The following is a 23,653-nucleotide window of genomic DNA, read 5'->3' as shown; positions in this document are numbered from 1 at the left end:
TTCCCAAATGGTTTTTAGGGTTTGATTTTCAGTTTCAAATCGTAAACCATTGGGAGAAGATTAGGGCATTTTGATCATTTTATTTTTAAATTCTGGTGGATTTTTATCAAAAGGGTATTTTGATCATTAGATATCCTAAAACTAACATTTAACATTGCAAATTAACGATAGGGACCAAAGTGCTATAAAATTTTGAAAGTAGAAACAGTTGACAATTAAAAAAATTATAGGGAGGCATTTTTAGGGGGCATTTGTCAAAACCCCTTTTCTATTTTACTTATATACAGCACTCTATCTTATCATCCTTTATTCCAATGAAACATTTTCTCCATGTTGATTTTTTCGATAAGGATAACTTAATTAAGACTTTAAACTAAAAGTTAAGAAAGACTATGAGTGTTCACGGAATTAGTCGATCGACAGAAACACGTGTCTGATCGCTATTGCCACGTTAGCCAGGAATCCTCCATGTCGTGGCAACATCAACTCCGAATCCGAGTTTTCCAACGTCAAGTACCACCGGCCACTCCCTCAGTAGCACACAGGGGAAAGAGAGAGTGAGAGAGAAGGGAGGGTGAGTGATCAGTGTGCAGAAGAAGAAGAAGAAGAAGAAGAAGAAGAAGAAGAAATGGCGGAAACAAACGGAACTGAGAGTACTGAGACACTTAACGGAGAGGCGCCGCCGTCTGATAAGGAGGAAAAGAATTGGAGAGGTCTACCGATTTTAGAGATAGAAAGTGTTAAGATTGAGAATCGACGAGAGCAAGAGACTCTGTTCGGTGTTCTCCATCGTTTTTTCGCAGAGATCTTCTTTCTTGATCCAAACAGCTCCGCTGCTTCCTCTTCTTTGCTCGAGAGGATTAAAGCTTCCGTCTCTCACAATGCTCCTCTGCTTTGTCAAGGTTTCAAAAATTCCAGCCAGGATCTTCTACAATGGACTCGCCGAGGCAGTCCTCTTCGTGCTATCTTGGTTGTCTCTGTGAGTTACTTAGCTTTGATCTGTTTAGCGTTCTTTTAAAATTTTCTTGTTATTGTTTCCTTTTGAGATCTATGCAGCAGTTTTGATTGTATATTCTTTTGTTGTATTATTAGTTTGTGGGAGATCTGATTTGATTTGCAATCGGACATCTTAATCTATGGCTGTAAATCCTAATTTATTAATGACTAGTTTATGGTCCAATTCAAAATGGGCAATTTTTAGTTCTGTACTGTAGCGTCTGGTACATTGCATTATTGGCATATCTAGACAAGATCTAACCTTAGGTTGAAAGTTGGAGGTATTCCAGTTAGTTTGAGTTATTCTTGTCTTTGTTGGTTTTAAAGTTAGTTGCTTGCCGATTAAGATGTTTCTGATCTATCGATTATCTACATCCGGAGTTTGTACCAGAAGATTACATTGTGGCTCTGTGTGGTTACAAGTAAAAGAAAATGAAGGGGGATGAAATTGATTTAGAAAGGAACATGGGAATTTTTGTTTCTTGATTGAGTAACTGACTTAAAATCTTACCAATATGGCTAGTAAACTTTTTAACTGAATCTGACTGAGAAATTCCGTAAAATTTAATTACTATATTTGTAAGTTTTTTGAATTAGTTATAAAATTATTTTTAATAATAGTTATAGAAGTTTCATTTCCCATCCCTTTACTTCCAACTACATGGAGCCAGTTATGAGCTTTAGGTCTATCTATAGGAGTTCCATTAGTTTCTTCACTCTATAAGACGGTTCCCATTTTCTCTAAAACCGAATGTCAGAGCTTTGATGTATCTTGGTGGAGAAATGATGAATGTCAGCACCATATATGACAAGGAAGATCAAATATATGTGCTGAAAATGGTGTTGGGTTTTTTTTTAATTTTTTAATTTTTTAATTTTTTTTTGGGGGGGGGGGGTGAGGGGGAGAGATCATTACATGAATGTTTCAGGGAGGTGAAGTGACTCGATTTTATCTGCCTCCATTTCCACCAGTTGGATTTGTCCTCCATTGGGATTTGGTAGCAGCAGAGGTCTCATTGAAGTCATCTGGGATTTGGAGTTCATTAGGTCTATCACCCTTGTTTCATTGAAATCTAGGGAAGGCCAAAGAAAATATATTTATTGCTGAAGTTATTTGCAAATATTTATGTTACTTAAAGTTGGGACCTGTGACTGCTTGGAGTGGAGAAGTGGTGAATGTCAGCACCATATATGACAAGGAAGACCAAATATATGTACCGAAAATAGAATTGGGTTGGAGAGGGAGAGAGAGAGAGAGAGGCTATGCCTTTGAAAAAGATGGAATGGACTCTCGTCTGCTTTAGTAATTTAGAAGTTAGGTCATCATTTTCATTTATTTCGCTTTTTCTATTTCTCTCTTCTTCTTTTTCTCCCTCAGTTCTCACACCTACCCATCTCTTACATTCAATTTCCAGTACCACAGCTCCAAGTTTTTACATTTAACCAGAAAATATACCATAATGTTTTCATGCCAGACTTGTTAGTATTTACATTTAACCAGAAAATACACCATAATGCTTTCATGGCAAACTTGTTACATTGGGTCCCTAGAGAGTTAATCTGGCAAGTACTAGAGAAGAAAAGTGTTTCAAGTAAATACGTGGACATAATTAAAGATATGTATGATGGTGTGGGGGGTCAAGGTAATGAATTCCTACTTACAATTAGGCTACATCAAGGATCAGCTTTAAGCCTTTATTTGTTTGTGCTTATCATGGATGATTTATCAAAGACGTTCAAGATGAGGTTCTGTGGTGTTTTTTTTTTTTTGGCTAATGATTTGTTTTGGTGGATGAGACAAAAGCAGGGATTAACGCCAAGTTGTAGTTATGGAGATCAACCTTGGAATCAAAAGGTTTTAAGATAAGTAGAACAAAGATGGAGTATATGGTGTGTAAATTTAGTTACGCTAGTACGGATCATGAGGTGGTGAAAATTGATGGGGGAGATTATGCAAAGTTATTATTTTAGGTATCTGGGCTCAATCATAAATAAAGGTGACATAGAGGATGATGCTTCACAGAGAATTAAAATTGGATGGATGAAGTGGAGAGGTGCATCCATCTGATAGACGTATTCTCTTAAAACTTTTAAGGAGAATTTTTTAGGTCAATCATATGACCGGCTATGATGTATGGTGCGGAATGTTGGGCAGTTAAGAAGCATCATATAGATAAACTCAGGTGTGTTGGAGATGATGATGTTCAGATGGATGAGTGGTAAAACTAGGGGTATAAAGTAAGCAATGATCATGTTAGAGCTGATTTGGGAGTAGCTCCGATACATGATAAGCTACGAGAAAGACGTTTGAGGTGGCATGGTCATTTTCAACGAAGCCCTTTGGATGCTCCAGTATGGAGGAGTGATTTGATTCAGATTGAAGGAATTAAAAGAGCCAAGAGTAGACCTAAAATGACCTAAGGAGAAGTGGTGAGGAAAGACATGTATAGCATAGGCCTTGTATCAAGTATGACCTCAAATAAAGCTGATTGGAGGGCGAGGATCCATGTAGCCAACCCCATTTAGTTGGGATCACGGTACTAAAACTCGGAACTCGACCCCAACTTGACCCTGTAAAACACCGAGATATCGGTTGAGTTGGAGCATTTTTTTTTCAACTCAAAACCTCAGGGTTTTAGACCTAGTTTGGGTCTGAAACTTGGTATTCAGCCTATTTTAGGCCATTTAAATACAATGGCATTATCAGATTTTGCAAAAACAAAGTCCAAATAGGAGTTTAACTTCGGACCCTAAGTTGGTAGGTAACGATGTACTAAAATACCCTACTCTACACATAATTTAGTAATAGAAAGCATTAAAGCAAGCAAAACATTCAATTAATAGCTAAACAACTTAAGTAAGCATTAGAAATTTTAAAGTGTACAATGTGCAAATGAATCTTGAAGATGTGTAGCTGAATCCTTCAAATGTGCAGCTGAATCAACTCTCCTGCAAGTTACAACTTCAAATCCAGAGCTAAAATGACTCAGCCTTCAAATGGAGAAGAAAACAGCCTTTGGACAAAACTCGATCGAGTTCTGTCGAGTTTTATCGAGTTAGGTGACTTTTAAAGAGGTAGATGGGTCGAGATCTGGGTTGACCCGAGATCTCTGGTCGAGATCTTGAGTTACCCGAGATCTCGACCGAGAAAGTGTATTTTTTAAACTCGTGTACCAACTCCACTCGACTTCTCAAAAAAACGAGATCTCGCAAGTTCTTGAACTATGGTTGGGATAAGGCTGAGTTGTTGTTGTTGTATATATGTTCCTTGGAGAACTTTGAGGGGAAAGTTTCAGGCTCTATTCTCTTTCAAATCTAGCTATTTGTAGCCGCAAGGTTATCAGGGAGGGCTGTGAAGCTTGATTTGTACGAGTATCCAATTGATCCTACTTGATTTGCTTGCCATGGAGAAAGACTCTTTCCAATAATTGGTAAAAGAACGACATTTTCCAGTCGGGCGGAATGAAAAAGAAAATATTGATTGAGATCCTATGAAGGAAAACCAGCTCATGAAGCAAGCTTAGGCTCGGATCGGAAAGCAGTAAGGTAAGTAAGGGAGCAGAGTGACCGATTTCCAAACGAAAGAAAAGCACCTTCCTCTCTTTAACAGGAAGAAGGTGCTCAGACTAAGAGCAGAGAGTAAGTATATTTATTATGGACGTTTATAGTTGAGATCACCAAGGTCTTGTGATCCACTGTCGAACCTATTCCAACGGTTTGAAGTCAGATCGTTGCTACAATCAGATCCTTTCTAAACGCCCCTATGACCGCTATCAAAGAGAAGCTTTTTCCTATACTATAGTTTCATGCAAGTCTAGTGTTGATGCATATATTGATTAGTTTTTCTTTGTCTCTTTTTTTTAATTGACAGAAACAGAAGTTTATTGAGGAGAGACTAGTGGAAATATAAGAGGATGTTTTCCATTATATAAGGAAATTGTAGAGTGGAAGTATAAATGACAAAGAGGTGCATAATGAGGCTAAGCCTTGAAGCCTAGTTCAATGTGGGGCTTGCGGGTTAGTTTTTTACTATATATATAGGAAAGGGAAAGATTAAGATCTTGTTGTGGCATTCTAACGATCATAATCCTTCTCATGGTGCTATTTGCATTCATTCATCAGCCCGCCCCTTCTGTGGCTTTGACAGAATCACTTGAACAGAGCAGAGCTAAGCTTTCAAGAATGCAAGTTACATAACAGACTTCATTAGGATCGGCTGAGCCAGACAACAGATCCTTGTGTTTAAATTGCCTGCCACATTTTTTTATGATGGTCACTGTTGGAATTTTCTTTTTGATGCAGGCCAAGGTCTTAATCTCTTCCTGTAACTGTGATTATCACCAAGAGTGGCTGGTATTTCACTTAATCTGCCCAAAATTGGTTAATGAGTTTCCTCCCATGCCCTATGTTAATTCTGCCATATTCACTAGTCCCACACAAAAAAATTGTGGTCTGTGTGAAATTTGTAGTAATAGTATTCCCTATGCCAGCTGATCCCAGATAAATACACAGTAGGTCCTAGGCTCCTAGCCCAGTCTCTCAAATTTCTCCTAAAAATGAGGGACCCTGTTTCTCCATTGAACGACTATTAGAATTATATTTAATGGTTTCTATAGAAGGTGATCCTAAAAATGAGGGACTCCATTAGGGCATAATGATGGCATGGATTCCTGATTTGATCTATTGATGTTCCTTCATTAATTTTTTTCTAGAACTGACTCAATAGAGTTTGGGGTAAACATTGCCCGACTTGTTATCCTTGAATGGATATACTGTGCTATTGAGTTCTCTTATAGAGGTGATGCTATACAGGAAGGTAACTGATGTGTACAAGATAAGAATGATAAAACATACATGGAAGTCACTAAGACTGATACAAAACCAGGACTATCATAATCCCATAGATGAGATTCTTATACTCTGTTATATTTTAATTCCACAGTTGACTTATGTAATATGGCCTGCAATATAACACTTGGTTCTGTTTTTGAGCACGTTGGCCTCATCATGGCGGTTTTCCACCACTGTGACTTGCTTTGGTGCCATGGAAATTATGCTATGCTTAATACTATTATGGAGATATCTGTTAAAGATTCTTCTGAACAATCAGGAAGCCTAATTATGACCAAATTAATTATATCCTAGCAGTTTGCAAATAAATACCAAGGGAAATCGTGACTTTCCTGACAGGTAAGAGAAGCAAAGATGAATAAAGAATGGCAATTGTAGAAAACCTAGGACCTGTAACCAGTAACTTGAGAGAGAAGAAAAGATGAGGAAGAGGAGAGAACTGTTGAACTTATCAGTCTCCCTCATAATGCTTGTATTTATAATCTCAAATTACAATAGAAAGGGGAACTCCTAATCAGATTAGGAATTCCTAATCATGATAGGATTCCAAGTTACAATAGGAAAAGAATTAGAACTAACAACTCCAACTGAAACTAAGACTAACAACTCACAGTAGAATTAGGACTTGACATAATTAGAAACTAGGACTCCAACTAGGACTAGGAAAATAGAAGATACACATATCAACCAAATCACTGTTCACATGAACAGTGTCACATAAACAGTACTTCAACACTTCCCCTCAAGCTAGATTATACAAATAAGTAAAGAAAGAAGATCCAGCTTGAACTAAAAGGAAAAAAGAAAAGAACATAATAATGCAAACACTCCCCCTCAAGTTGGCGCATACAAGGTATTAATGCCCAACGTGAACAAAATGAGAAGAAACTAAGTTGCAGCAGAATCCAACTTGACAGATGAATGTAGCTCCCAAATAAACCTTCAAGAACTTGAAATAATTGATCTTCAAAACCTGGACAGACATGATCAGCAAACCGGGACTAGAATTTCTTCCAAAAAAAGGCAGCTTTTAACGATCTTCAATAGCTAACCAGTGATGAATCTCAGATTGTCATAATGACATAAGAAGTTAAATAACTAGAGCAGCAAGTAGTGGAAACGAGCTGAATTAGGCAACGGAAAAACACTGTATCAACCCAACTGAAAGTCCTCAAGTAGGCAACAACCAAATATCTTCAATACTCTTCAATACTTCAATCTCCCCCTTACGGCAAACTCAACCCAATAACGAAGGATACCCAATGGCAATGGTGGAGAAAACTGATCTTCTATGTTTTGCACCAATGTTCCTGCAAGTTTTGCTTTCTGTAATGTCTGCAGGTGTATTGTACATAATCCCCCCCTCACGTGTAGTAATACACGTGGACAAATAACAGAGATTATGTCAAAGATAGTGCAAAAGTATAAACTTCTAGAATTCTCCAAAGGTGCTATGGGTGTGAAAAAATGAAGGAATGGCAAAATTGTAACTTACTAGAAGTTTCCAAAGGTGTTATGGGTAAATACCAAAGGTATGGGATATGAAGGGAATTAGAATTATTGAAAGAGAACGGTGTTGAAAAAAAAGGATGGCATGGCTGTAAGTTGGTGGAAATCCACTTTTAAATACAATCCAAGCCAAAGGGCAAACTGGTAATAAACCAGAATTTTCAAGGGTCAATTGGGTAGTCAAATAGGAGAATGTATTAAAATGGTTATGGCAGTTCCGTAAATAACCAGAATTTTGCAAGGGTCCCTTGGTAAATAAGAAAGTAATGGGTCATGTAGGGAATTAGATTTATAAATGGGGAACAGACTTGGAAGGGAAAATAAGTAAAGACTATGAAGTAATTGAAGGCAAAAGTAAGGGCAAAAGTGGGGGCAATAATGGGATTCAGAAAACATAATAATAAAGACACCACGTTTGTGGTTGTCTTCAACCTTCAGAACCTGAGACGGTAAAGTGAACAGAGAAGCAGCACCGTGGGGGAGAAAAGGGGCATGATGTTGTTTTCTCTCTTCGATCAGCAAACATAGATAATCACACCAGATTTGAAACCCAGATTCAAAATCAGATTCGAAGGAGCAGCAGATATCAACATCTTACTATAGCAACGCAGAAGAATCACCACCACTCCAAGAATCAGCTTACTGTTTGTGGATTGTAAGAGAAATAAATCAATTCAAACAAATCTCCAGCATCTGGTTTGAAACCAAGAGCAGCAGTGACACTGGTTAGCTGAGCTTCGATCAAGCAATTTTCATTGATCAATTCCCAACAAATTTCAGGCAGAATTTGAGCAGAAAAACAGCACATCAATAGCAACCAGAAAACCAGCAAATCGATTTCAAGTCTTCAACCCATGAGCAATAAATCAGCAAATAAATTAGCAGCGGAATCGATTCAAGTATTGATCAATCGATAACAATATCAGCAATAATCGAGAGCAAAGAAGGGATCCCAGTCTCCTTCGATAACTGCATCACAGAGCACAAACCAAATAGCAGCAGAAAATAAATCTTGCGCTGTCGGAAGAATAGAACCCACGCGAGGGGTTTCAGCTGCAGTCTTCAACAACCGAAGCACACCAGTAATATGATAAGAAAACCTTTTTTTTTTTAAAAAAAAAGGACTTGCAGAGATCTTCTCTCTTCTTAAACTTACAAATTTTTTCTTCTTCTTTTTCATAGCTCTGATACCATGTAGAAAACCTAGGACCTATAACCAGTAACTTGAGAGAGAAGAAAAGATGAGGAAGAGGAGAGAACTGTTGAACTTATCAGTCTCCCTCATAATGCTTGTATTTATAATCTCAAATTACAATAGAAAGGGGAACTCCTAATCAGATTAGGAATTCCTAATCATGATAGGATTCCAAGTTACAATAGGAAAAGAATTAGAACTAACAACTCCAACTGAAACTAAGACTAACAACTCACAGTAGAATTAGGACTTGACATAATTAGAAACTAGGACTCCAATTAGGACTAGGAAAATAGAAGATACACATATCAACCAAATCACTGTTCACGTGAACAGTGTCACATGAACAGTACTTCAACAGCAATAAATTTGCTTGCTGTCCCTTTTTCAATGCCGAAATCTGGGACTCCTGTGGCTCAATTTATCCATTTGGTGGGAAGATGCAGTTTTTAACATTGTGTGCCAGGGGATTGAAGAGTTGAACTGTGCCTTTACCCTGATAATTTGACATAGGGGAATGGGTGGGGTTGGGGTCTGGGTTCTTGTTGGTGTTGTAGTGGTTCAGGTTGGGTTGGATTGGGTGTAGGGTAGGATTGAAGTTGATGCTTGTTCCCTTGGTGCTAGTGTTGTTATGGTTGGTTGTGTTATAGGGTATGTTGGTTGTGTTGGTCCTTGGGGTTATTCACTTGCCAACCACATCATACAGATTCTTTCCCTCCTCCCCCTCCCCCTGGCCCAACTTGTGGAGGTAGGAAATTCATCAACCCTCACTGTTGGTTAAAAAGTGTGGAACACCCTTGTTCTTGTATTTGGATTGGCTTGTTGCAGCATTTCTACTAATTGATGGAGGAAATGAAATAGTTGTGCTAATATTATTAGCATTTTTAGTTGTATCTAGGCTTTAGTTATCCTTTTGCTGTTTTTGAGTGCTGAATGATATAAAAAAGTGCTTTTGGGATTCCAAGGGAGAAGTATCTGGTAGTCATTGTATCCTTAATTGGGAGTTATGGTGTTAGCGCACAAAATGATATCCGCAACATACCTGAAAAAATTCAAGAAGTGGGTCAGATTTATTTTAGGGGATGGGAAGACGGTGAGGCTGTGTATTACTTTTGGTGTGAGGAGGGGTCATTTGACGGACCAGTTCCCTGATTTATGTGTCATTGTATGGAATTAGAAAGCTGCGGTTAAAGATCAGATGGAGATCACAGTTGGATGAAGCATCCAATTTCACAAAGAACTTAAATGATCAGTAGCTAGTCAGAGTAGTACAGTTGATGCTAGTGCAGGAGTAGGCCAAAATTGAAGAAAAATAGATTTTGAGGGTTTGTGTGGTAATCAAAGTGGGAAGTTTTGAGTAATAGCTCCGTGGAATAATCATATTGAGCTGGTGGATCCCTCTGCATGTTGCCTTTTTCATGTGGGCAGCCTCATTGGAGAAAATATTCATAATTGATAACCTGATAAGAAGAGGGTGGAGGTTGCAGACTGTTTGCAGACTTTTTGACCAAGGAGTGGATTGCAGATAGTGTGATCAAGGGGAGGAAGAAATGAACCATCTATTATCTAGACGTATTTATAACTAGGCTGTCTGAATGGAGTTGATTTTGTTGTTAGAGCTAGATGGATTTTATCACAATCAGTACTTTTGATGATTCACTTCTGGTGAGAGGAACCAGAATAGTGTGAAAGATGTTCCCTTTTGCAGTATGCTGGTGTATTTAGAGGGAGTGAAATGCGAGAATCATCAAAGCTAAGAAGGTGTCAATACGGATAGTTGTCATGAAAGAAAGAAGATGGTGTTTCCTAAATGTTTGGAGTCCAGATTTTAGGGGAGAGAACACAGATGATGTGTGGGGTAATGGGTTGACTTAATATAGATCGGTGATTGTTTTTTGTAGAAAACCTAGGACCTGTAACCAGTAACTTGAGAGAGAAGATAAGATGGAAGAAGAATTGATTGTAATGCTTGAATTATTTAATTGATAGGTAAGCCCCTCTATTTATAATAGAGGGGAAATTACAATAGAAAGGGGAACTCCTAATCAGATTAGGAATTCCTAATCATGATAGGATTCCAAGTTACAATAGGAAAAGAACTAAAACTAACAACTCAAACTGAAACTAAGACAAACAACTCACAGTAGAATTAGGACTTGACATAATTAGAAACTAGGACTCCAACTAGGACTAGGAAAATAGAAGATACACATATCAACCAAATCACTGTTCATGTGAACAGTGTCACATGAACAGTACTTCAACACTCCCCCTCAAGCTGGATTATACAAATAAGTAAAGAAAGAAGATCCAGCTTGAACTAAAAGGAAAAAAAAAAAAACTCCATAATAATGCAAACACTCTCCCTCAAGTTGGCGCATACAAGGTATCAATGCCCAACTTGAACAAAATGAGAAGAAACTAAGTTGCAGCAGAATCCAGCTTGACAGATGAATGTAGCTCCCAAATAAACCTTCAAGAACTTGAAAAAATAGATCTTCAAAACTTGGACAGACATGATCAGTAAACCGGGACTGGAATGTCTTCCAAAAAAAGCAGCTTTCAACGATCTTCAATAGCTATCCAGTGATGAATCTCAGATTGTCATAGTGACATAAAATCTTGAAGTGAAATAACTAGAGCAGCAAGTAGCGAAAACAAACTGAATCAGGCAGTGGAAAAAAACTGTATCAACCCAATCGAAAGTCCTCAAATAGGCAACAACCAAATATCTTCAATATTTCAATACTTCAATCTCCCCCTTACGGCAAACTCAACCCAATAACGAAGGATACCCAATGGCAATAGTAGAGAAAACTGATCTTCTATGTTTTGCACCAATGTTCCTGCAAGTTCTGTGTTCTGCAATGTCTGCAGGTGTATTGTACATAATCCCCCCCTCACGTGTAGTACACGTGGACATAACAGAGATGATGTAAGAGATAGGGCAAAAACATAATATACCAGAATTTTCCAAAAGGTGCTAAGGGTAATTAAAAAGGAAGGAATGACAAAATTGTAATTTACCAGAAGTTTCCAAAGATGTTATGGGTAAATACCAAAGGTATGGGATATGAAGGGAATTAGAATTATTGAAAGGGAATGGAGTTGGAAAAAAAAAAGGATGGCATGGCTGTAATTTGGTGGAAATCCACTTTTAAATACAATCCAAGCTAAAGGGCAAACTGGTAATAAACCAGAATTTTCAAAGGTCAATTGGGTAGTGTAATAGGGGAATGTATTAAAAAGTAATGGCAGTTCCGTAAATAACCAGAATTGTCAAGGGGTTATTGGAAAATAATGAAGCAAGGGGACATGAAGGGAATTAACATTTATTAGTTGGGGAATGGCAGAATTGCAATTAAATTGAAATCCAATTATAAACCCAACTAGGCAAAAGGGTAAACTAGGAATGAAAAGTAAAATAAGGACAAGGGAGGATAAGTGAAGATGGCATAGTTGTAATTAACCAAACAGTAAAGGGGAAACCAAATAACTAAAGGATTAGTGGTTAACTACGTAAATCTAATACCATAAGAGGGTGAATAGGACTCTACTCATAATGAAAATGGGCATACTTGTCATTATGCTGAAGTACCCTTCTCCACGACATAACACCCAAGGCAAACCCAAACACTTTGCTGGAACAGAGGCTTGAACACCACGGCAGTAAGATTGGGGGCGGTAACCAAAGTAGGAAGTGTCAAGGGAATCGAAGCCAACAAGAATCAACCCTTGAAACCAGATCATCAGTAGTAGCCTTAGAGAGAGAAGAGAAGGGACTTGATTGATCTTCAAAAAGGAAGAACCAGTAGAAACTCCAATCTACAATCTCCCAATTGCTGGACAGAACTGATTCAAAAATCTGGGCAGAATCGATGCAGCCATCGACCAATCCTTCAATCCAGTTAATAACAGAACCATAGCAGCAGCAGTCAGAGGCGGAAAGGAGGTGGCTTCGAAGAATCGACAGCGGCAAAAGCATCGACTTGAGGTAGCAATCAGCAAATCGATTAGGGCAGATACAATCTATCAGTAGATTGAGTAGATAGCAGCAACCCGAAGACCAGGGAGATCATAAACCATAAACCAGCAGCATACAGCAGCAACAAATACAGCAGCAGTGGGCATCAAACCAGAGAAAATCTTCCAAAAACACCAGTCGAGAGTCAAAAACAGAATATCAGGGGGTCAGATGGACCCCAAATACCAGTCGAGTGCCTTTCTTATAGAGGGCAATGATGCCGCAATAGTTGGAACAGATCTGCTGGCCAAACATGGTGGAAACCAGAAATCAATGGGAAGAAAAATCTCCCAAAAAAAATAGAGTATCGTCCTCTGGTATGAGGAATCGCAAGATAGCAGCCACAGGATTTTTATCAACCAGTAGTAATGATAGCGGTAGCAGCAGTAGAAAAGACCCAGAAATCTTCCAGCAGATTCGACACAACAGCAAATAATCTTCCCTCGTCTAGAAAATTGCAAGGCGGTAGAAGAACCCCTTGTTCTTCGGGGGCTGTCCTTTCGACTTATCGGAAACCACCTTTCGAAACAAAATCCATCTTCGATGATAGCAGCAACTAGAAATCGATAGAGTAACAGACAACAGCAAAGCATAAACAGTAGTGGTAATGATTGATTTTCATCAAATACTCATCTTCAGTATATGAAACTCATACAAAACCGGAAAACTAAAAACGACTCTCAAACCGGCAATTGGTTAGTGCTCTGATACCATGTAGAAAACCTAGGACCTGTAACCAGTAACTTGAGAGAGAAGAGAAGATGGAAGAAGAATTGATTGTAATGCTTAAATTATTTAATTGATAGGTAAGCCCCTCTATTATGGGAAATTACAATAGAAAGGGGAACTCCTAATCAGATTAGGAATTCCTAATCATGATAGGATTCCAAGTTACAATAGGAAAAGAACTAGAACTAACAACTCAAACTGAAACTAAGATTAACAACTCACAGTAGAATTAGGACTTGACATAATTAGAAACTAGGACTCCAACTAGGACTAGGAAAATAGAAGATACACATATCAACCAAATCACTGTTCACGTGAACAGTACTTCAACATTTTCATATACGGGATCCTCCATTTAAGGTCTCTGTTTTGGTTGTATGTTATCCTTTCATAGGTTGCATCCTTTTGAATAAGCATTAATACAGATTACAGAGTTTCTACTTATTTTGAAACCCCACCCCCCCCCCCCCCCCAAAAAAAAAAAAAAAAGAGAGAAGAAACATTATACAAAATCCATCAACTCTGCTGATAAGTTGGCTAGATCAGGAGTTTCATGGGATTCTTTGTATTTGGACACCTATCCAGCTATGTGATGCAGAAAAATCAGATAAAATGGGCTTATTGTAGGGGAAATAAGCCTTGTGTTGGGCCTTTGGTCCAATGGATTTTCACTGTCATAGCCTACTTTAATGTGCCTAAAATATGGGTAGGAAGTAGAATATGGGATTTACTTTATTAGTCAGTCAAGATAGTGTCCTCTTTCTTTATTTTTAAATTTTATTATAGTGTTTTAGTTAGTTTGGATTAGGTCTCTATGAGTCCAACCTTGTTTAAGTTGTTTCTTTCTTATTTTATTCAGAGTTTTAGCAGCAGTAGACTACCTTCATAGCAAACTATTGTCTAAAGGAGTTTTAGGCTTAGTTTGTGTCCTATTTACAGTCTTTTGTAATCGTATGCAAGAGCTACGTCTATTGCAGGGGTAAGATCAGCTATGTTTGATTTGGCTTGATTTCAAAATCAATGTCTTGGATTTGTATTTGTTAATTGGGAGCATTCTAATACCATGGGCCCAAAATATAGAATACTTTTTAAAAATTAGAAATAGACTAGTTTTTAATTTGTTTGTGGGGCCCAATGGTTAGAAGTATAGGGCAGGTATTATTTTATTTTGTAAGTAGTTTATTTAGATAAAGGTATTCATGGGGTCCAGTTTGAAAGCTTCTTATTTACCTTGCATGCCAGAATGTCGTGGCTAGATTTTAGGAGTTCATTGTTGGAATATCTAGTGAGGTTATTTTGATCTATATACATGTAAAATTTGTATGTTGGGGGGGGGGGGGGATATCAATTCTTATAAGAACATGTTTGTAATTTTATTTCTTTCTCATTTAAGTTAGTAGCATATGAGTAGGAGCTGTTGAGGAATAGGGGTGCCAGAAATAAACTTTTAATCCATAAATCTTACCTCATGCAACATTAGGGGATTCAAACTATTATAGGAGGACTTAGGGTTAAAACAAGCGCAACCTCTTAAGGAAATCAACATATGATCAAGCTAGTGAAAACACAAGTTGATAAGTAATCCCTAGAACAACACTTTTATGAGATATGCGGCGGAATAACACTCTACACTCAATAGTTGACTAACCTCTGAGTAGGAACTAGATGCTAAGTAGTTGAAGAATCATATTCCTAGTGGTGAAGGGGGGGGGGGGGATTTTCTTTCTATAAGGAAAGATTTAAAGAGTTAGTTGAGAGGGATGAGATCGAACAAGAATCTTATGTACACAACTCATATCGGAGTTTAGACAACAAGCCACTTATTGATGACCCGAACACAGAGTGAGTTGGCCTCTACAGAGATGATCAACAGGGGTATAGTATTGTTTTCAATGACACTAGTATAATTTCCTCAATTTCACATTCTATTTGGAGGGGGGTAGTTTTGTGGAGGATGGATGTGTTCTGCTTTATCAGTTGTTTGCTGCAATTTCTATGCTGTCTTGTGGATTTTCTTAGCTAGATCTTATGACTGAGCATGTTTTCCATCCTCTATACTTTATTTTTTTTTTTTTCAGTGCAATATTATCACATTATGCTACTATTTTCCTTTTAGGGAGAAGGTTGGGTATGCCGTCAGTTTTCAGTAAGCTAGCGGCATGCACCAATCACAGGGCTGGACACAGGATGGCAAAGGGGTCTTTTCGAAAGGGGGGAAGAAGAGGATGACACATGCTGGGCACCCTGCCGGCGTGCCCAGCCTTTTCCCTTCTTTTTATCATAGTTTAATGGTGGTAATTTTTCTATGAGCACACGTGCATCTGATTGGTCATATTGTCTTCGTCAGAGATGTTTATTGTGACACTATGAATAATCAGTTGTCAATGGGGGAAACCTTTTTATTCCGCTTCTTTCTTTTCTTTTTGTTTTTTTAACAATCCTGGTATATTTATATTTATTCATGGGGGCTTGGATCCAGCTGAGGCAGCTTTTCTTCCAAGACAGTTTCTGTTGATGCTGGAAGTTGTGGATGTGTTGTCCAGGTCATCACTAGTCATGGTTGATCTTTAGTCCCTGACATTACCATATGTCTGATTACTACTCTGAACTTTGTTTGAAATATTCAAGTCTGTCCAAATAACAAAGGCTGTTAGGAAAACAAGATGAAAACCATCAATAACCCATAGATGTGCGATGTGGTTGAGATAGGCCACCCAATTTGACATGTGGCCCATTGAGGAGATTCCCTATCCATCCAACATTGAAAAGGACCAAATGTCTAGTCCATGTGGCAGAAATGGATGATTTGCGAGAAAGGGTCCTGGCAGTGCCTGACCTTGCAATATTTACTCTTTATTTATTTATTTCCCCTCACTCAATTGGTGTTGTCACAATTGGAGAACTTCTTACTAGTAATCAGTTATGGCCGATGTATTGGTCTGCTGTTTTTCCCAGGTTTTGAATGGATTTCAGAGTAGGCAGTGACAAACTCTGGTAACAAGTATTGGTAACAATTAATCTAATAGAGGAATAAGGGGGTGAGGAAATGATAAAAGAAAAATGAATTGGGTTTCTTTCTTTTCATAATTGTTGGGCATGCTAGGTACACATTTCATATTTTCTCTTGGTGGATACCATATTTCACTATGGGCATTTCAATCCTTCATTGAGGATCCCAGCTGACCTAATTGCTGCTCCTAAGAAATTATCAATTATTTAAGCTACAACTTCAAGTATTACTTGTACTTAATTTGAGATCGTGAACCTTCTTGGGCTTCTATGTCGGTTTCCATCCCATATTTGCCACTTAATTACTTAGTACAGTTTTAAGTTATATTGTCTGAATTTCATGCTTGTCAATTTCTTAGTGCAGTTTTAAGTTATATTGTCTGAATTTCATGCTTGTCAATCCATATTTTCGGGTCCTTGTGGAACAACTGATATTTCTCCATCTATCTGATAGACTCAGTGAACTCCGTAACTAAGAAAATCTATGATGGAAAGCTGTGAAACCCTGACATTTGGATTTCTCTTTTATAAAGTCAGTTATTTTTATGTGGTGTTTTCTTTCCTGTTTTCGGTTTTCATAATCCATTCTTCTGACATCTCTTTCTAATAATTTGCAGGTTGGAACCATCATTCTTCTGTCCTTGACAGGATTGCTGGTTTTTATACTTTTCTTTCTGGCAGCAACTACCAATGCAGTTATTGTCTCTCTTCTCATCTCTTTAGCAGCTGCAGGAGGCTTCTTAGCTATTTTCTTCACCTGTGTGACGGCAATTTACATTGGAGCATTGTCAGTGGCTGCTTTTGCAATTGCCACTGCAACAGTCTCAACAATCATTGCTGTTCTGATTGCTACAGGTTCTCTCTTGTTTACATGTTCTGCCTTTTTGGTTTTGTTTACACATTCCATTCATTCTTGTGATTAGAAAACTGAAGATTGTGGTCTAATTAGAACATAGATATTGTTTGCTATCATTTGATAGGTCCAACAACAATAAACTCTGCTTTATCTCAACCTGTCATTAGATAGGTCCAATCCCCAATATACCCAAAATTATGACATGCTCATCTGGAAAGACATCCTCTAGACATCCTCTAGAGGTTGCTTCCTCTCCTTGTGCAAAGCTTCCCTTAATCTAGTCGATGTTAGACTGAGATGGTCACTGAGAGAGGAGGAGGGGGGGGTGAATCAGTGAACCCAAAAAGTTGATACCTCTATCTCACAAATCTCAGGTGATGATATTGCTGGCGTTCAATCGCAGAACCTCTCAAACAGACAGCCCATAATCATACAAAACCACAGAGTCATATGCACACCTTGCCTTTCAAGCACTACAATGTTGGTAGGTCTACTTAGAGTAGCATACCTATACTGTAGAAGAGCACTATATATATATATATATATGGAAACAGCCTCTCCTGCAAAGCAGGGGTACAGCTGCGTACATTTGCCTCTCCCAGACCCTACAGTGGTAGGAGTCTCATGCACTGGGACGCTTTTTGATATATATATATATATATATATATATACAAACACAAGCTGTAATGTGGTTTGGCAACTTGCCTACATCCATGGAGCAAATGGCCTCTTGAAATTATTTTCTTTTCGATAAGCAGAAAAAGTAATTTCTATTCATGGGATCAATTTAGGACCTAGTGAGCATTATAGGGAAACCTTTATAGATGGATTGTTGCAATAGTCCAATATTGCTGCTGTAGGAATATATTGGGTGGGTCCCATCTGCGTTTTCTGGTAGATTGTTTGATTGGATGATTGCTATCATTCATTTAGTTCTCTAATCAACTATGCAGCTTGCCTTATTTAATGATTTGTGCTGTCAAAGTCTTCCCAAGTTTCCATACGGGCCTGCAATGCCATTGGTGGGATTGGACTGAGTCATGGTCTGCTTAAGCCATATATTGACCGTTTTCATATGGGCCCAGTCCCTTGCTATTGTCTGGATTGTGACATCTCCATTTATAATCCACCTTCTAGAAGGCTCAAGATCATGGTAGCATGGGCCCAGCATACTGGGGTGGCCTTTGATTTCACAATGCCATTTTCAATTGGCCTTCTTTTCCAAACTTTGTGCTCCGAAGGAATAGCTACCTGGTGGGCCAGGCTTTCAACTTTTGAGTCCTGGGCCTTTTATTTACCGTAAGCAATCAAAGGCTAGATCAGCTCTCTGACGACAATCCAGATTTTCAAGTTTGATTTCCTGGGCCATTTATTCAATTTGAACAATTAAAAGCTGGACCAGCTCTGTGACAATGACATCCTAATCATTGGAGTGCAGCTGACTTGGATAATTGTACATCCAGTAGAAACTAGAAAGCATGCTGCAAGGACATAGACATGGGAGTTGGAATCCAATACATCTTTGGAGGCCGACTCAGTAAAATTTGATTTGGGGACTCCTCTGGGAATATAAGTACTAAAGGGGCGTACCCAGTGCACGAGACTATATGGTTAAAATGTTGATATATCTTCTGAATCATATCATTTACATACCTGTAAAGGCAGGTAATGTAAATGAACATATTTCCCTCGAAACTTTCTGTGGTAGAAAATGTTGTTCGTAGAGTATGCTAGGTGTTCAGTTATGCTGAACAAACAAAAACAGAGGAAACAAAATACAGACATTTTGCCCAGAATCCATGGAGTAGATGGGAGTCTGGAGTGTCTGACATGGACAGGCCACCCATTTGGAAGGTTCCATCTAACATTAATTGAAAGTTGCTAGCCCTTGGCAAAGGCCTTCATTCTGCATAATGTGTTGATATTTTGCAAAAACTTCAACTAGTTTGCTTGTTTGATAGTTGTTAATTTAGTTACATTAGGGAACCAATAATTCAGTTTTAGCATTTTGTACAGGTTGGATTGGATTCTTCTGGACTGTGTGGTTGGCAACAAAGAAAAGCATGGGCCTTGCCAAACATTCACTGACTATGACTGGGTCAGCAGTTTCAGCATATTCTGCTGCTCTACGAGCTCGCCATCATCATGGAGCTCATAAGGTTGACTGAAGGAAAATTCTAGCAAGAGTTGTATGTATGTTGTCCTATATACCTCGAGTCTTCTGAAGGTAGTGATGGTATAGCTTTGTTGTTTCATGTTAGTTTCCTTTTTTTGTGTATATTATTGTTATACATAGTGAGACAATCTGCTCTTTACTTGGAGAAGATAGAGATAAAGAAACTGGTGTGGTAAATTCTATAAATAAACTGTGGTGGTTCTACTTCAACAGACTGCTGATGGCAATGTTATTACTGCTGGGTCTTTTCTGAGACTTGTCCTGACAGCCGGCTGCTCACTATTGCAGCCCTTCTTAATACTTTTGATTCTGTACCCGGTGAACTTGGAATCTATATTCTATTCCTAAGCTACAAGGGATTATCAGTTGGTGGGTGACCATGCTCAAGGGTTACAATACACTATTGAAGAGATCTTTGATGCCTTGTTCACCTTAGAAGATGTTTGAATTCTGGCAGGTATACAAAATCAAGAACTGTATCAACTATCAATGATGGACTGTGGAAATTGTGGTGAACTATAGTTGAACCGTCGAAGTGTGTGACCAAGCTCAACCATCGTTTGTACTGATCTACGGAGCTTGTCCATCATATAAGTTTTGTTTATGTTAGTGGTGCAAAAAAAGTTTGGGCAATGCCTGGATGAAGATGAGGACTCCAGTCAAAGTGCCATGCAGTGATTCTACCTTCACAAGGCATTCAATGTTTTAGAAGATTGAAGGGTTGCACCTTTCCACAGGTTCTTTATTAGGCATCCTTTACCTTATGCTTCATATTTATATCTTGGCAGACAATCTTAATGAGAAATAAGGTTCAAAATGTTTGTTTTTAACTCTGAACTCCCAAGATCTCCTCCTGCCTCGATTACTCTTCTTCCACCTCTTCCATTCCCTGACCGATCTTTTTGCACCCGGTCCTGACCCGATCCTTCCCTTAAACAATTGTTCTTAAAGTTCGGATGAGAGATTTGCAATACTTCCAGATGAGGGCAAGCTGGTGTTCCTTCTCCACAACCCAGGTCCTGGACGAAGATGAAACAAATATGTATAATTTGGAGGAGCCTCTAGCCATCTGATTCTCAGGTACACACAGTGCCCTTAAGCCCTTTGTGCAGGGCTTTTTCCCCCACCTTTATTAAGCCAGGATTTGGAGATTTTTTAAATAAAAGTGACCCAATCGTTAAAATCCATTACATATGCTAAATCGTAGCCCCCCCTTCTCGCACACCCCATCTCCACATTTTGGCCCTTCTCTATTAGCGGATGAGGCTGGGACTCTAAAAATGAACTGGTGTGGGATTGTTTTGGCCCATCTTTTACTGGCCTAATAATCCAATTTTGGACATGGACCGACATGGGGCCATCCTAGAAATTAAAGTTGTGTACATTGGGTATTTTGGGTTGGTCTTCCTTAGGTATTTCAGAATTTATATTCCAATTGATTTCAGCTCCTAATGGTCTCACACTCTCACCACTCCTATGCCACCACCACCACCCTTCCCAAAGAAATATAGAGAATCTATTCTTAGAAATTGAATTACCAAATGGATTTTTTTTTTTTTTTATTCTTGAAATATTTCATATTAATACAACCAAAACAATTTCAATTTCTTGACCAAAAATCTATTCGTTGACTATTTCATGAAATCAATCTGAATTTGAAATAGAAATCATACCAAATATGGCCTTAGTTGTGATGTATCATCTCAAATTTTTTTTGGTAATTTTGCATAGATATCTCAAGTTGATAGTTGGCGTATATGTGCGCATGTGTTTAATGGATATTAGCAGGTCTTGCCATCAAGAGTTTGGCCTAAACATAGTCTAATCTCAACCATGGTCCAGGCTAGGGTCCAGCACTTTCAAAACATTGGACCAAACCTAGACTTAAACCAACTGATCTCCGGGCTACGCCTCCCCCATCGAATTTAAACCGCATGGTAAGGGTCTATAATGGTCAGTTCAGTCTGATTTCGGCCTTTCCCCCACCCCCACAGTTTTTAGCATCTAACAACTATCGGTTCGGTCTGTTTTGGTCCCTTTTCGGTTTCTCTTAACGGTCTCTTATGCTTTTTTGGTTTCGTTTCATTCGGTCGGTCTTGCTGATTTTGGTCCCTTTGCGGTTTTAAAAATGAGAACCAATACCGACCCACTAAGGAGTTCGGTGTTCTTGGTTTCAGTTTTTCAATTTGGTCCGATCGATCTTTTCAATTCCGCTTTCATTTTGAAACCCCTACCAAATGGGTTATCTTTACAGATGGGCCGAGCTGGGCCTATCCTCGATTAGCTGTAGGACCAGTATGACCACTTCAGTTATGGGCTAAGCTGGGGCAACTTTTCTCTATTAGCCTGCCTGGTGCATTTACCGTATAGCTTTAAGAGAGCTCTGAACATGTACCAAAATTCACCATTGCAGTCAGGCTGAGCCACTGAGGAATGCATTTGGTTGTGCAAAGGTTTCAACCAAAGCCCAGCCCTTCAAGACCATGGACTTGTAAATTCAGAGAAGGAAAGCAAGACAAGCCTCCTCCATGGGCCTGGCCCATACCCCATTAAGGCAGACCAAGCCCATGGCAGTCCTATTGATGGCATAAATGTGATAGGCCATCACCCTACCCATGTAATCGAATCCATAGAGATGGTAAAGCTTATCCTCTTCATTCTATCCAAAAAACAAAAAAAAAAAGAAGATTTGAGGTTAAAATTCTGGTCCCATCACTGATGTTGCTATTGATTTTAAGTCAGTTTGGATTGAAGTGCGCACTGGGAGCTTCTTATATATAATTTCCAATTTCCAAGATAGATATGCCTTTATAGTGTCTAGTGGGTGTCTTTTGCTTTTAAGGATTGGGCTTTCCTTTCTGGGTCCCCTTGTGGCCCATATCTTTACAATGCTTTATCCATGTATATATGGAATCAAATTGAGAGAGAGAGAGAGTTAATTATGTTGGGACTTTCTTATGAAAACTCACCTCAATAAGGTGTGAATAGATGTGTTTCATCTTTTAAGAACATACTTAAGAGAGATGCTATGTTTGCCAATTATGGTTATCCATCCATTCCATTGCTTTACATTGCAATAGTCTACTTCTTAGTATCAATAGAGATCAAAGCTCACCTTACCCATGATGGCTTAGCTACAAATTACTTTCTACATAGGTCTAATATTGGACCACCATAAGTTTACTATCATCTCTTTCCTTTCCCTTCTTTGTTTTCTTCTTCTTTTTTCTTTTCTTTTTACCACTCTTGTCAAATGTAAAAGTTTATTTGCACCAATTAAAAACAATATATGTACAAATTAAAAGTGAGAGGTGGGCCCCAATGCTGATCTTCTTTTAGGAGACAAATGATCACACCCGAAGACGGGTTTCCAAAACGATGCAGAAAAGAATGGAAATTTCAAAACAGTTACACAATGCAAGGATTTACATGGTACTACAAGATTACCTATATCTATGGTAAGATGAGATATGCTTCACTATCAATGAAGAATAGGGTTACAACCACTTGTAATCTCGTTATAATTCATAGCAACATTATACAGGTACACTTTACTAAAATACCATATAACCCTAAAAAAAATTTCTCAAGACCTGTTCATCGTACCCTAGTAACGAAGAAAACACATGAAATGGATCGATTCCTCTGAACCTCGGGAGGCTGACCTCGGGCTCTACAGCCTCTTAATGGCATTTTGGAATCAACCCACAAACACAAGCAACTTTATACAAGACATTGTACTCTCAACACCCACTTCATCAATCAAATAATTACATTAGGAAACTAATGAGGATTTAACAGTGTTTAGAAATGGAAAGGGACATGTCTTTTGAGGCACACGTGTGTACTTGATCATTCACTATACATTTTCAATTTGATGATGACTTTGACCTCTCTCATACATAGGAAACTCAAGGAGAAGAACACTGATACGTGTCCTTCAATATTGACAGAGTGTGATACTCACAAATTGCTTAAACCCTAAGTGATTAATAAAATTTAAGAAGGAATGGCCTTTTGTGTAGGAAAGTTGGGTGACTGATTTTAAATGGTTCTATATTGAATGTGAAAGATATTAACCAAAGGAAAAAGATGGTATCTATCTTTTCAATAATTATTATCATTTATTACTTAAAGTGTTTCAAGAGAAGAATTTAATTCTAGCCCTTGTTGACAGCTTACCTAGAGAATTGATTCTTTACAAGTTTGTGAAAAATAGTTATCACAGTTTGTGTGGCATGGGGGGCTTGTTTGGCAATGAACAGCTTTTTTGACTTTCTTATTATGCTATTGGTGTGGTCCTCAAAG

General features: G+C 38.4%; 1 protein-coding gene across 1 annotated transcript; it reads left to right on the top strand.

Annotated features, from left to right (window-relative positions):
• The first annotated feature begins 621 nt into the window (after positions 1-621).
• LOC122646529 lies at positions 622-19,521 on the top strand. The gene is made up of 3 exons (XM_043840102.1): positions 622-979; positions 16,931-17,168; positions 19,186-19,521. The coding sequence occupies exons 1-3, from the start codon at positions 629-631 to the stop codon at positions 19,335-19,337; spliced, it is 741 nt and encodes a 246-aa protein (XP_043696037.1). The 5' UTR covers positions 622-628; the 3' UTR covers positions 19,338-19,521.
• Positions 19,522-23,653: the final 4,132 nt, after the last annotated feature.

This window comes from Telopea speciosissima, chromosome 11 (genome assembly GCF_018873765.1).
Source record: "Telopea speciosissima isolate NSW1024214 ecotype Mountain lineage chromosome 11, Tspe_v1, whole genome shotgun sequence".
Taxonomy (NCBI): domain Eukaryota; kingdom Viridiplantae; phylum Streptophyta; class Magnoliopsida; order Proteales; family Proteaceae; genus Telopea; species Telopea speciosissima.
The sequence above is the reverse complement of the archived record's forward strand: the minus strand, read 5'-3'. Positions and strand labels throughout refer to the sequence as shown.